The sequence below is a fragment of the Octodon degus genome, unplaced genomic scaffold (assembly GCF_000260255.1).
Source record: "Octodon degus isolate 3935 unplaced genomic scaffold, OctDeg1.0 scaffold00002, whole genome shotgun sequence".
NCBI lineage: Eukaryota > Metazoa > Chordata > Mammalia > Rodentia > Octodontidae > Octodon > Octodon degus.
In genome coordinates this window covers 3,865,471-3,878,264 of record NW_004524578.1, presented here as the reverse complement: position 1 = coordinate 3,878,264, position 12,794 = coordinate 3,865,471, and the positions used below count along the sequence as shown (strand labels likewise).

Genomic DNA, 12,794 nt, shown 5'->3' with positions numbered 1-12,794 from the left:
GCCCTGAAGGCATTCGGAAAAAAAAAAAAAAAAAAAAAAGCTTTAAAAATTATATCATGACCTGCGCTTGATGCTACTACACAGGTCTGATAACACTTCTGCTTACTATTTGTTCACATGCCCCCAGTGAACCATAATATGTTGAAAAGAGATCATTTCTTGGATTTATTTTAAATTCTGCAGCCAAATATTCAATAAATATTTCTTGATAAATAATTTCCCTAAAGCCATTTTAGATATTTTCAATTAAAATTAGTAGCTACTTGAATCTATAAGTCAGTGAAATGTCAGCCCTTCAAAAAAATAATTTTACTGTGGATAAGGTCATGACTGAAATACTGGAAACACCATTATGCATTTTATTTTGGGAGTTTATTTTTTGTAAAGGTGAATTAAGAATTGAAGAATTAAAACTGCATCTCTTAACCTACAATGCAAATAAAAGATCCCGTAACAATGAATTTCTTTTAAGATCCAGAGTCCTTTATCAGTAACCCAATATTTAGTGCTAGTTGTTTCTTACAGTTTCTGCTTAGTTTAAAACAAATTAATGATTCCAATTGAGATGAAATTTCATTGTGAACTTTGGTAATAAACAGCCATAAAAATATCTGAGACACAATTCTTGAAAAATATTTTTTCCATATTCAAAACAGATTTGAAGACTTTTAATTTTTTTTTTTTTTTAATGCTGGGGATTGAACCCAGAGATTCAGCTGTTCTAGGCAAGAGCTCTACCGCTAGTTACATCCCTCAAAGCCTGTTTTTTAAAAATCACAAACCTTAACAACAACTTTCCATAACTTCATTTCCCAGTGTTTCCTTCTTTCAGTGAGTAACATTTCACCATTGAGGTTGCTAAAGACATTGTCTGACAATGTCGAAGCTGCTCCTGTTACCAGTGGCAGAACATGCTACTGAATTCAGTACTCCGCATATCTATCTACTCATTCATCGTTCCTCTCTTACTGGATCCCACGTGAACCTATCAGTGGGTCCAAAGTTCTCAGAAGTACTAACATATTTTAAAAAATACATTTTTCAGAGATTTAAACAAGAAGCAAGTACAAGGGAAGGTCTTTAAAACTCTTCCTCAGCATTTAGTGTTCGTGACTTCTTGAGATTCTTCAGTTTATCAATGGCAGAAGTTACTGAAATCTCTCCATGAATTTTGTTGTCTCTTGTTCGAACATTTACAGCATTATTCATCTTCTCCTTTTCTCCAACCACTTTAGAAAAGAGACAAAGTGTACTTTAAGCCAGTGATTTATTAAGCACTGAGTCAACAGTTGCATGATACACACCTCATCAGTCACTAAATAGCAATTAATCACCCTTTGAGAGTTAAGAGTCTTGAGAAGGAACAGCTTCTAACCCAGTCTAAGTACTGTCCACTTGAGAGAATGGTTTTCCGGTCCTGGGGCAGAAATGGGAGCAGAGAGCTCCTACAGACACCCTCGACTCCACTGTCAGAGATGAGAAGTCAAAAGATGGACACTGCATCCATGCCAGCGGGCCAGCCAGAGTTTGCTGGCGTGTGTGTGTGGGGGAAAGCTTGTTCTCTCTCGTGATGCACGCTGTAAGATGATCTGGGAATTGTGCCTGATAGAAGGAAGAAACTGGTCCACAGGTAAGTGGAATAAAGTAGGTATTTAAGAAAAGTGTAAAGGGCCAGAGCAAAACAAGAACCAGAAATGTGGAGAAATGGTTCTTGTAAGCTCTTGGGAGCTCCAGTTCCTCTTCCAATGATCTGGCTATTTAATTCCACCTTTCATGGGACTCTCTAATACATTTGCAATAAATTTTTTCTTTGTCTAAGCTAATCTGAGAGTTCTGTCACTGCAACATGGCCAACTGAAACATCAGTGTGCCCAACCATGGAGTCAGATGTTATCAGCGAGCAAACACTGACAGGACAGTTCCACATGTACTCAGGTGTGCTTTCCGCAGTTGCTTACAGGAAGTAGCAGTGGGGTGCCTGCAAGCAGCGGCGTCAGTTTCTCTTGGTTTCAAAATGAATTTTAAAGCCAAAATTTTAGATTCTGTATCCAGTTACTCATGCTTTTCCAAGGCATTTTATTTTTTCTTTTTGATCATTTTAGAAGTGGAATCTTTTCCACTCATTTGTTTAATCCCCAAGATTTCTACTAAACCTGAGAAGCAAGGGAAAGTATTTCAGGCCTGCCTTGTGTCTGAAACACAAGAAATATGATCCAACCGAAGAGATTATTCCCAAATTCCTTTCCTTTTGGTTTGAAATGTTAATTGTTGTAATACCATAGCATAGGATTCATGCGAAACTTTATAGCTTTTCTTCCAGCAAAGAACAAAGAGCACCTAAGAGCAGCTAGCCTTTGACTTGTCTTTGTATTTAACAGTCAGATTCTGATCATCAAGTAGTTCACCAGATGACTTATTTTGCTTTTTTTTTTTGGAATTAAAGGCAAAAAATAAGTATTTGGAAAAATATATTAACTTACCCAATATAAAATTATACTGAGCCAACTGTGCATTTCGTATTTTCTTATTTAGTGTACAACTGTCATCTAAATCAGTATCAGCCATGAATCCTTCTTCAAAAAATTCATTGGATACCTAGAAAAATGGAATACTTCCATTATTACATTACTTATGGCAGCCAGACTGGGGACAACCCTCCCTGCTCCCCATCTCCTGGGGAATAGCCCTTTGCTGCTCCCTCTGCTTTGTACCAGAGTTGGTCTGACCCACAGCAAAGGGCAGAAATGATAGCGGTCACCTGAAATGTGGGGGTGAGACCACAGCGTCCATTTGTCCAGATCCCCTACTCTGGGGAAAGCTAGCTACCATCTGCTGAGGCATTCTGTCAGCCTAGCAGGAAGACCACAGGTGCAGAGTGGGGGTGCATGGGGGTGAGCCCCGGGCCACTGCAGCCCGCCAACAGCTCCTGCAGCCTTAGGAGACCCTGCATTGGGCCAACTAAGTTGCTGTGGTTCCTGACTTGCAGAAACAGATAATATTTGTAGCTTTAAGCTCCTAAGTTTTAGAGTAATCCGCTATGCAGTAATAGGTAATAAGGTAGCCTTCCTTCATCTAGAAGAAAATATTTTAATCATTATGCAATGATTTATGTCTAGATGGACCCCCCAAAATCTTCATGTGGTTATATGTGGGGCTTTTGGGAGGTGTGTGTTGCTAGGATTAAGGATGCCCTGCCCTGGATATGAGTGCTAGGGCCAATGGCCTGGATATGAAATAAGGGACAGAAAGAGGGTTCCTGTCTGTCGCTTGCTGCTTTGCTGCTTAGCTGTCTACTGCCCACCATGCACAGCTTCTCTGCTGTAAGGCCCCTCTGCCATACAACCCTACCTTGGAGCCAGCCAACTACAAACTGAATCCTCTATAAATTGAGCTACATAAACTTTTCCTCCTTTAAATTTGGGTATTCTGTCTCAGCCAAGAGAAACATAACTAAGACACACACAAAATGTTGGAAATACCAATTTCTTACCCAAGGGGTGCACACCTGTAATCCTAGCACTCAGGAGGCTGAGGCAGGAGGAATGCCATGAATTTGAGGCCAGCCTGGGCTACACACTGAGGTCAAGGCTAGCCTGTACTACATAGCAAGACCCTGTCTTAACAAAACAGAACACTAATTTCAACACATTATGAAATAAAATCTGATTTAGCTACTACATACACATGCTTCACGTGCTATTCCCAATACTGAGAACATAAGGTGTTACACTAATGTGTCAGCTGTCAGTATTTGAAAGCATGAATGAGCTGGGCCTGGTGGCACATGCCTGCAATCCCAGAGCTAGGGAGGCTAAGGCAGGAGGACCATGGCAAGTTTCAAGGCCAGCCTGGACCACTTAGTGAGACTCTGTCCCCAAAACACATTTCTAAAGAAATAAATGAATAAAAGCAAGAATGGCATGCCAAATCAATGCTCTACACAGAACACACATTAAAATTATATGTATTTAAATATATCTGATTTTACCTTCAGTGCATATTTTTCACAAGTCGGCCCCACAGGGATGACCATTACCTGACGTGGAGACAGCCAGAAAGGCCTGGAAAGTACATAAAAATGCATTTTCAAAATCATTTCAACATGACTACTTACTAGATGGTTAAAAAAGAAAAACAAGGATTTTTTTTTTTTTTTTTTAATAAGACTTCCTAAGACTAGTTTAAGTAGATGGCATGGAAGCAAACCAATCTATATTAAAAGAGCTAAAAGACCATACAGGAGACAAAAGGAGAAGCTTGTAGTCTCTACAGGAAAAGAAAGGGAAGCCTGTGTTGGAGCGTGGATGGAAGAGTAATCGTGAGTCTACACTCTTGGGCGTTTACCCTAGAGAGGCACATGTGGGTGACACAGACCTGGCGCACCAGTGACCACAGCAGCTTTATTACGGTAGCCAGACTGAGCTCGCCAGCTGCCCTACTACAGAGGAAGGGCCAACTGCGGTACAACTGGCAATCAGAATGCACCACTATTAGGCATAATGCCTATGATTCTGGTCACTCCAGAAACTGAGGCAGGAGGATCTCAGGTTTGGGCTCTGCCTGAGCAACATCACAAGGCGTTATCTCACAGTGAAGAATAAAAAGCAGTGGGGGCAGCTCAGTGGTAGAGAGCTCCTGGGTTCAACCAGCAATATCCCAACACACACACACACACACACACACACACACACACACACACGCCCCAACTACTGACACGTAGCAGAATGGATCTCAAGGGAACTTTACTGAGTAAAAGAAAGTTCATGTCAAACTACTGTACACTGTGATTCCACTTCTGTAACCCGGCAGGATCACAGAGATGAGGACAGATCCGGAGGTGCTACATTAGTGGGATAGTGCATGTGTGGCAATAGGAGACAGCATAGGGGACAATGCAGGTAACAGTTCACATCTCGAAAGGTGGCAGCTACCCGACACACACACGTGATAATAAAACCTTACAGGCTAGGGCTTTGGTTCACACATTCAAGTACAAACTCGTGAGCCTGGTGAGATTGGAACAAAGTGATGGATCACATTGCTTATTTCTTAGCTGAGATGCTTTCTGTAGTTCTGCAAGATTAGGAAAACTGGGACAAGAGAAGTTTAATGGTCTATTATTTCTCACAACTACATATGAACCTGTGATTGTTTCAAAATATAATGTATCTAAAATAGGGTGAGTAGAAATATTTGCCATTTTGTTCACCATAATGAGAATTCAGTTTTAAGGTTGGAGGGAGTAAAATGGGGACTAGTCCCAGATAGCACTTTATGAATATTTATATATTTTTCTTAAGTTTTAGAAACAACAATATATGATAAAAATGACAAACACAGGGATACATAGTATAAAATGAAAGGCAAATGTTTCCTTTTGAGCTCCAGCCTTACTCTGGCCCCAAAGAACTATATTTTAACCACTTCTCCTCTGAGTTCTGGGAGACAGGTACTCTTAGAGCCTGGCAGGCACATGAAAGCAGATGCATGAATGTGCGGAGTATCCCCAAGTCCCTCAGAAGAGGACAGTCCACTCCGTGCACTGGCACGCTCCTGCCTCCCACTCCATCCCGAGTCCACGAATACTCTAAGTTTTGTGTATGACCTTCACCGCTACCAGTCTAGTGTAAGAGACCACCACTCTCACCTGTGTTCAATTATTTAAAACACAGCCAACTAAAAAGAAAAACATGCTGTCACATCCTCAGTGTGATGCATAAGGTGGGCCATCAACTTGGCTGGCCTGGGATCTGCCTGGGGGGTGGGCAAAGCCTGCCTCTAAGTACATCTGGGCAGACCATGGAGACCTGAGCTGGGGGCCCTGCCTGGCCCTTACCCTGCTCTCAGGTACTGTTCCTCGGCCCTGCTCCTTGGAGGCCATGAATTAAGCAGCTATGCCCTTCACCATGATGTCCCTGCTGTGGGCCAGTGGACCCCACGCTGAATCCTTTGAAACTATAAGCAAATAAACCTGTCCTCAGGTTGGGTAGCAGGCAATCGGACCCGCAGTGGGAAGCCTGACTCTCTTAGGAAGCGTACATATTCATACCTTTACTTCTAGCTTCTGTGTAACTATAATAGCTTAGATGTTACATGATACCACAGTGTGTTTTCAAGATCTCCGATGATTAGGGATATATGCAGACTCTCCACCTGCCCAGCATATTTGGAAAAGCCTCAGTGTATAAAATTCCCCATTCTTATGTTTACTGCTCAGAAATTTGTTTTGCTATGTGAGTACTAGGACGCATGCGTGGACTCCAGATTCTGCCAGCCAGATACGCAAGCATGGCATGCTGACTTGGGACAGAGTGGCACACAGAAGGAGGAACTAGGTGGAATCCATTCTGACAGGGGAGATGCTAAGACATAGTTTTGGGAGGACTCTGTGACAGGGACCCGCGCAGCGGCTCCCATGCCCAGTGTCCAGAGCAGGAGCTATAGATGCTCTGCCTACGAGCAGCAGCAGCGGCAGCGGGACAGCAGATCCTGAAAAGAACTGCACTGCGGGAGCAGATGCTCTGTCATGTTTCTTCAGTGTAAGATGCACCATCACAGGGCATGTCACCTGTAGTTGCTGCTGTGACTGCTAGGGAGGCCAGCTGTTCACGTGCACTGGGCAGCAGTGAGTCAAATAATGCTGGCGCAGTGCCTTACTTCTCGAGGGGTACAGTGGTGGACCTCGGTGAGGGAACTTCCATGTCGGTAAGCCAATGCATGGCCCCTTGTGGCCACTGTATTCATGGCCCACTGAGCCGTCAGTAGTGGCGCTGCTGTAACCGAACAGTAAAAATCTCTTCAACAGTAAGGACCTTCAGAGTGCAGTCCATTTTTACGGTTGATTATAAAGTGTTCCCTAAAGTGTCATGTACTCAGAGGTGGGGCTTAAGGTGACTGGATCATGGGGGTCTATCTAGGCTCATTAGTGCCTAAGTCCACCGATGAGTTCCTGGCTAACCGTGCTGCTAGGAGGTGAGGCCTGGCTGGAGGTGGTCCCTGGGGCATCACCTGGAAGGCTGTATTCTTGCCCCGAGCTCCTCACTTCTGTCTCCTGACTGCATGAAGTGAGTGTCTCTCCTCCACCATGTCCTTCCACCATGCTTCTGCCTCGAAGCCAGCCAGCTACAGACTGCCTCCCCTACGCACCAAGCCCAGCTAAACCTGTCCTTTAACGTGACAGTGTCAAGTGCTGTGTCACAGCAGTGGGGAGGTTGTTGAGCCCACCCACTGGGAGCAGCCATCCACATTTCTGTACCTCAAATCTGTCACCTATTATTTCTAATCTAATTACTTCCCAATCTCTGACCTTGTGTCCAAAGCAGTAACCAGAGCCCTGAGTCAGTGTAGCTCCGTAAGTCTGGCTAGTTTTTCTTCCGAGCAAAGAAGACTGCAAGATACATCACTCTCCATTTGACAAGGAGGGCAGTTCCCTTCCCTGCTGCCATCCTTAAATGGGCTGTGCTGCAGTAGGCATCCTCTCCATGCCAGTGTGCTGTTCAGGCCACTCACAGATCAGGTAAGCGGAATAAGACTAACGGAATTTTTAAGAATAAGAGAAGCCCAGCTTGATCCCATGTCACTTACCATTTCCCGCCATAGTTTTCTGAGAGAATGGCGATCATCCTTTCTACAGATCCCAGGATGGCCCGGTGAATGATCACAGGTCTCTTTCTATCCTCTCCATCCTTACTAAAAAATAAAAATTATACAGTTCAGGATTTTCCTGGAAATCATTTTATTGTCTTCTTATATTTGATTTAAAAGTTTTGAGACAGGGTCTTGTATGCAGTCCTGAGGGGCCTTGAACTCAACCCTCCAGAAGGCTGGAATAACAGGCAGGCAGTCCCTCCACAGTTTCTTCATGTTTCCCTTGGACTGGATACTTCGTGCTTCTGAATAGCTCTGTTGACATTATTTGTTTTGTTTGGTGGCTGTTTTGTGTCCTCAAACAAAAGAGTATTTTGGTTGCTTCTTTATTTATTTAAAAATAAACTTTTCATTAGAGAACACTGAAAACATGCAAAAGTACAGACAGTACACCCTGTTCCTGCCACTGTCCTAGCCCCACCATAAACCTCAGTTTTGAAAATGTTTTGGTATTTGTTCTAGAACTCACTGGTGAAATTCTGTTCACAGACCTTAAACTACCTAACACTGGGCTTCCTGCTTGTTAGGCAAGCATTCTACCGCTGAGCTACATCCCCAGACCTAAAACCCTCAAGACACGCACTTTATGTTCAATGACTTCCTCTTCTTTTGGGGAAAAAAAGTGGAAAAACACACATTATGATTTTTAATTGTAATGAAGTAAGTCACTCCAAAAATTTATGCACAAGTTTCCTAGAAATATAAATTCCATTTTATTGCAACAAATATAATATGTTTCTATGGGAAATTTTTTATCTAAAAATCATACCAGCTAGGTACTACTAAAACACAAGTAAACGAGACTCCTTTGTTAAGCTCACTTCAGCTGAGTGATTAGTGCCCATTACCACTGCCTATCATGTTGCTGGGGCAGGTGGCTGGCCGCTCACCTCTTCCTCTACCTTGAGCTATCACTGCTGCTTTCTGGCAAATGTTACTCATCGTGATAAACTTCATCCTGCCCACTTCACAGGAATGAATCTTAAGCTTTACCTCACGCTCTTCTGCAAGGCCGAATGCAATGACTCTAGTACCACGCATCTCCCTGGTAGACCTCCTTTGCTTTCTTAGAATAAACCCTGCCCAGGCCCTGCTGCTAACCTCGATGCTTCTTGCTCCTTCAGTGTAAGATGCACCATCACAGGGCATGTCACCTGCAGTTGGTACTGTGACCGCTAGGGAGGCCAGCTGTTTACACTTCTTCCTCCTTTTCCTTAAGCCTGTGCAGACCCCGTAAGCTCTGCCTCCAAGCTGCACCCTGGCACCTCCGCTCTGTCCCCCTCCACTACTGCCCTCTGGCTCTAAGCTGAATCACCTCTCACCACTGCTTCTGCCTCTGCCCTGCCCTCCCCACACACTGAAGACAGCTGCCTGCTTGGCTGGTCTACTGCTCCTCCACATCCTCCTTGGAAGAAAAGTGGATGTTCATTTATTATAAGAATCTCAACAGGAAAATATTCTATCGAAAATCAATGGATTTGCAATATGCCAATATTTTTTCCTTTTTCCCCAAAAGGAAACCTACAGCACTAAATAGGTCCCAAGACAAATTCTACCAAACATGAGAAAAAGAAACAGCATCAATTTTATGTTGTCTTTTCTAGAAAATAGAACAATTTGGAATACTTTCCAACTTGTTTTTATGAGACTCACCTTAGACACACACACACACACACACACACACACACACACACACTCTACACCCCCCTACCCCTTGTATCTAAATTTAACACTTAAAACTAAAATGACTGGGGAGATAGCTCAGTAGATACAATAAGTGCTTGCCTGGCAAGCGCAAAGTCCTGAGTTCAATCCCTGGCACCACACACAAAGAAGATAAAACACAGGGAAAATCTCCATGGCCTGTGTTCTTTGCTGTAGTTCAGGAGCAGAGCGTGACTGAGGAGTGTCCCAAGAGCGCTTACTTGCATGACCCAGTCATAACAGTAGAGGCCGCACCACTCCACACATGCTTTGAAAGTCATCGAACTGTGCAGTCACGTGTACACATGGGCACACAATTTTACTCTATGTCAAGAGGTATTTTTTATATGCATAAAATAATTTTATGGGTTTTTCATTGAGATCATATTGAATACATAGACAAATTTTGGAAGAATTGATACTGTTATAATAAGTTATACTCTCAAGAGGTATTTTTGGAAGAAGGCATTTGTTATGGTACATAATGAGTATGAAGTACGCAAACTGCAAGTACACTCTCATAAAATAAAAAACCAATAATTAAGAAATCAGTGTAGTGGGGAACTGCCTTTTCCCCTGCTTTCTCTATCAAGTGTCTCACACACGCTTTGCCAGCTCTTTGGAAGGGCTTCTCTCTCTGCCTTACAGATACTTAGCAGCTTGGTCCATATTTTCATGGCACTTTGTTCAGGCCTCTAATGTTACACTCTCTTACCTTCCTTTCTCCACCGGAGCACATCCTCAGGAAAGTCACGGTGGTCCCTACTAGGGCTCGGGTGCAGTTTGAGTGTGTTCCCCACAGGCCCATGTTTGTGGAAGCTTGGTCCCCAAGCCTTCTGTGTGGTACACTTTTTCTCAGTGTACTATATACTCTTAGACCAGGAGGTGGTAGATATCTTTACAAGGTGGGGCCTAGCCAGAAGTGTTTAGCTCACTGGGGTGTCAGCTTTAGAAGGGATGAATGCAGTTCTCACAGTTCTCTCTTGCGTGGGCGGCTCCCTTGTGCATGCAGTTGTTCCTAAGCTCTTTACCATGTTGACAAGCAGCCAGGAGGCGCTCCTTAGAGCTGGTGCCATGCTGTTGGGACTTTCCAGCCACCAGAATCAGCCAGATAAGCCACTTTTATAAAGTACCCATTCTCAGGGCTGGCCAAATAGCTCTGCAGATTAAAGTAACTGCAAGCAGGCACAGGAGCTGGGGGTTCAATCCCCTGGTTTGCCATGCTGGCCCTGCCCCCAGAGCTTGCTGAGATGGCGATTGAGACTGGGCATGGTGGCACGCGCCTGTAATCCCAGCTCTTGGGAGGCTGTAAACAGGTGGATCACTACAAGTCCAATCTGGTAGTGAGACCCTGAAAACCCTGTATATCCTTCCCTAAAATACAAAAATAAAATAAAATAAAGTACCCAACCTCAAGTATTTTGTTATAGCAACAGAAAGTGTACCAAGAACATACCCAAGTAGATTACACACAGGTAAACAAATACATTATCTAGCATATGTAAGACATCCATTAACACTTATTTTTGTATTATTAATGCTCAGATGACAAACTTATTTATCATATTCACTCACCTAACATATGTGAGATTAAATCTAATAGGCAATTGGAAATCCAGCTGGATTGTGGCACACTGATGATACCTGCCAATGGCATCCTTGATCTTTATATCAATCTGTAAATGAAAGGATGTTTTCTTAGAAACACTTAGTTTTCTTTTAAATTTTACTCTTATTTTATGTAGATGGTCTACTTACTTTAGGGCCATAAAATGCTCCATCTCCTGGGTTTATTTTCCATGGTTTTCCAAATTCCATCAAGCTATTCTGCAGTTGCTGTTTATTTTTAAAGAGGAGAACATTTAAAACTTGTACTTTGGGGCCTGGCCTTAGCTCAGTTGTTTAAGTGGCTGCTTCCACAAAGCTGTCAGCCTCAGGTTGCTGGAGTTCGATCCCCACAACTCTCCAGCCAGCCAAACCAGCCATGAGGGCATTCGGAGAAAAAAAAAAAAAAACAAACTTGTACTTTATTCTATATTTTATCTTTTTATCCTATAGCTCATAAAACTGCCGTAAATCTTAATTACACTGTCTGTTAGTTCAGTCTAGCCCACTCTGCCCTGCACATGGCAGCTTCTGTCTCCTGGAAAGTTCCAGGCCCCTGACTGTGTTTCCTTGTAGGTAGGGACTCTGTACATGGGAGGGCCAAAGGGCACTCACCTTGCCCCCTCTTCCAGGTCCTCTGTGTGTGTGTGTGTGTGTGTGTGTAGGGGGGCAGAGGCCAAGTCAGCAGGCTTTGCCATATCTCTTTTGCTCCTTTTCCACCTCTGTATGTATATCTGGGGCAGGGATCCTCTATGATTTACACGTGTATTGAGGGAGGAGACCCACTTGGGTCTTCACCCTAAGCAGTGACGTGCTTGTAAACACACTGACTCTCAGTGCTGAAGGTGTACTAATAAAAGGGTTTCTGAATCCTCTTGGTATTCCTGTGTACACAACTTGCTCCAGAAGAACCTGGTTATTCCTAAGTCCTTGGCCAGAATACTGTCATAATGACACTCAAGGTATAGTGGCACGTGCCTGTAGTCCCTCAGTCCCAGGAGGCTGAGGCAGAGGATCGCTGTGAGTTCAAAGCCAGTCTGGTTTACATAGTGATTTCAAGAATAGCTTGAACTGCACAGTTAGATCCTGTCTGAAATCTAACAAACAAAAACCCCAACCCAAACCCAACTCAACCCACACCCCCCAAACTCTCTTCATCACCTGCACATATTGGTGCCTGGGAGAGGGCTCACTTCAGGGAGTGCACGCAGAGCTGAGCCCTGGAGCTGCAGGGGGAGCTACCAAGAGACAGACTCCCTGTGTCCCAGCAGGCTTTCCGGGGTCTCAGCCAGGACTGAGTCTTGCAAGAGGCAGAGAACTTCCTGAGGTTCTGGGATTGGCCCTCACAGGCTTAACTTTACAGAACACTGCCTTTCTCCTTAGGACCAGGGCGGGCCCCCTTCATACAGCATTTCCCAGGCTCAGGAAGCCCAGCTGATTCCACTCCTCTGGGAAGGGATACCAGGACATGTTCCCAGAGAAAACCAGGCCCTCCTACTGTGGGGACTAAGGATAGAAAGAACATTAGGAGCTCTCAGAATGTGACCTTTGATCCACATTTGTCAATTTCATTAGATTAAGAAATGCCTAGTAGATTTATAAAGCGTGTTTCTGGGTGGGTCTGGGTGGGTCATGAGGTGGTACCTGGAGTACCACACAGTATACGATCCCTGGCAATGTCCCTGCTGCATGAACTAAGCAGCTTTGCCCGGCACACCCTTCCCCCATGACATTTCTGCTTGGAGCCAGCCAGCCATGGACTGAATCTCTGAAACCAGGAGCTGAATGAAACCTTCTTTCCTCCATGTGGTGGCCAAGCTTTGGAGAAGAGGATGCGA

General features: G+C 44.0%; 1 protein-coding gene across 1 annotated transcript in view; it reads right to left on the bottom strand.

The window, feature by feature from the left end:
- Positions 1 to 197: 197 nt before the first annotated feature.
- The window catches only part of Tarsl2 (threonyl-tRNA synthetase like 2), a 93,733-nt gene continuing 81,136 nt past the window's right edge, over positions 198 to 12,794 (bottom strand). Inside the window, exons 14-19 of the mRNA XM_023709845.1 lie at positions 11,110 to 11,187; positions 10,927 to 11,027; positions 7,585 to 7,689; positions 3,989 to 4,061; positions 2,481 to 2,595; positions 198 to 1,229 (exon numbers count right to left, since the gene is read on the bottom strand). Coding sequence (XP_023565613.1) covers positions 1,081 to 1,229; positions 2,481 to 2,595; positions 3,989 to 4,061; positions 7,585 to 7,689; positions 10,927 to 11,027; positions 11,110 to 11,187 — 621 coding nt within the window. The 3' untranslated portion in view covers positions 198 to 1,080. The remainder of the gene's footprint in view (positions 1,230 to 2,480; positions 2,596 to 3,988; positions 4,062 to 7,584; positions 7,690 to 10,926; positions 11,028 to 11,109; positions 11,188 to 12,794) is intronic.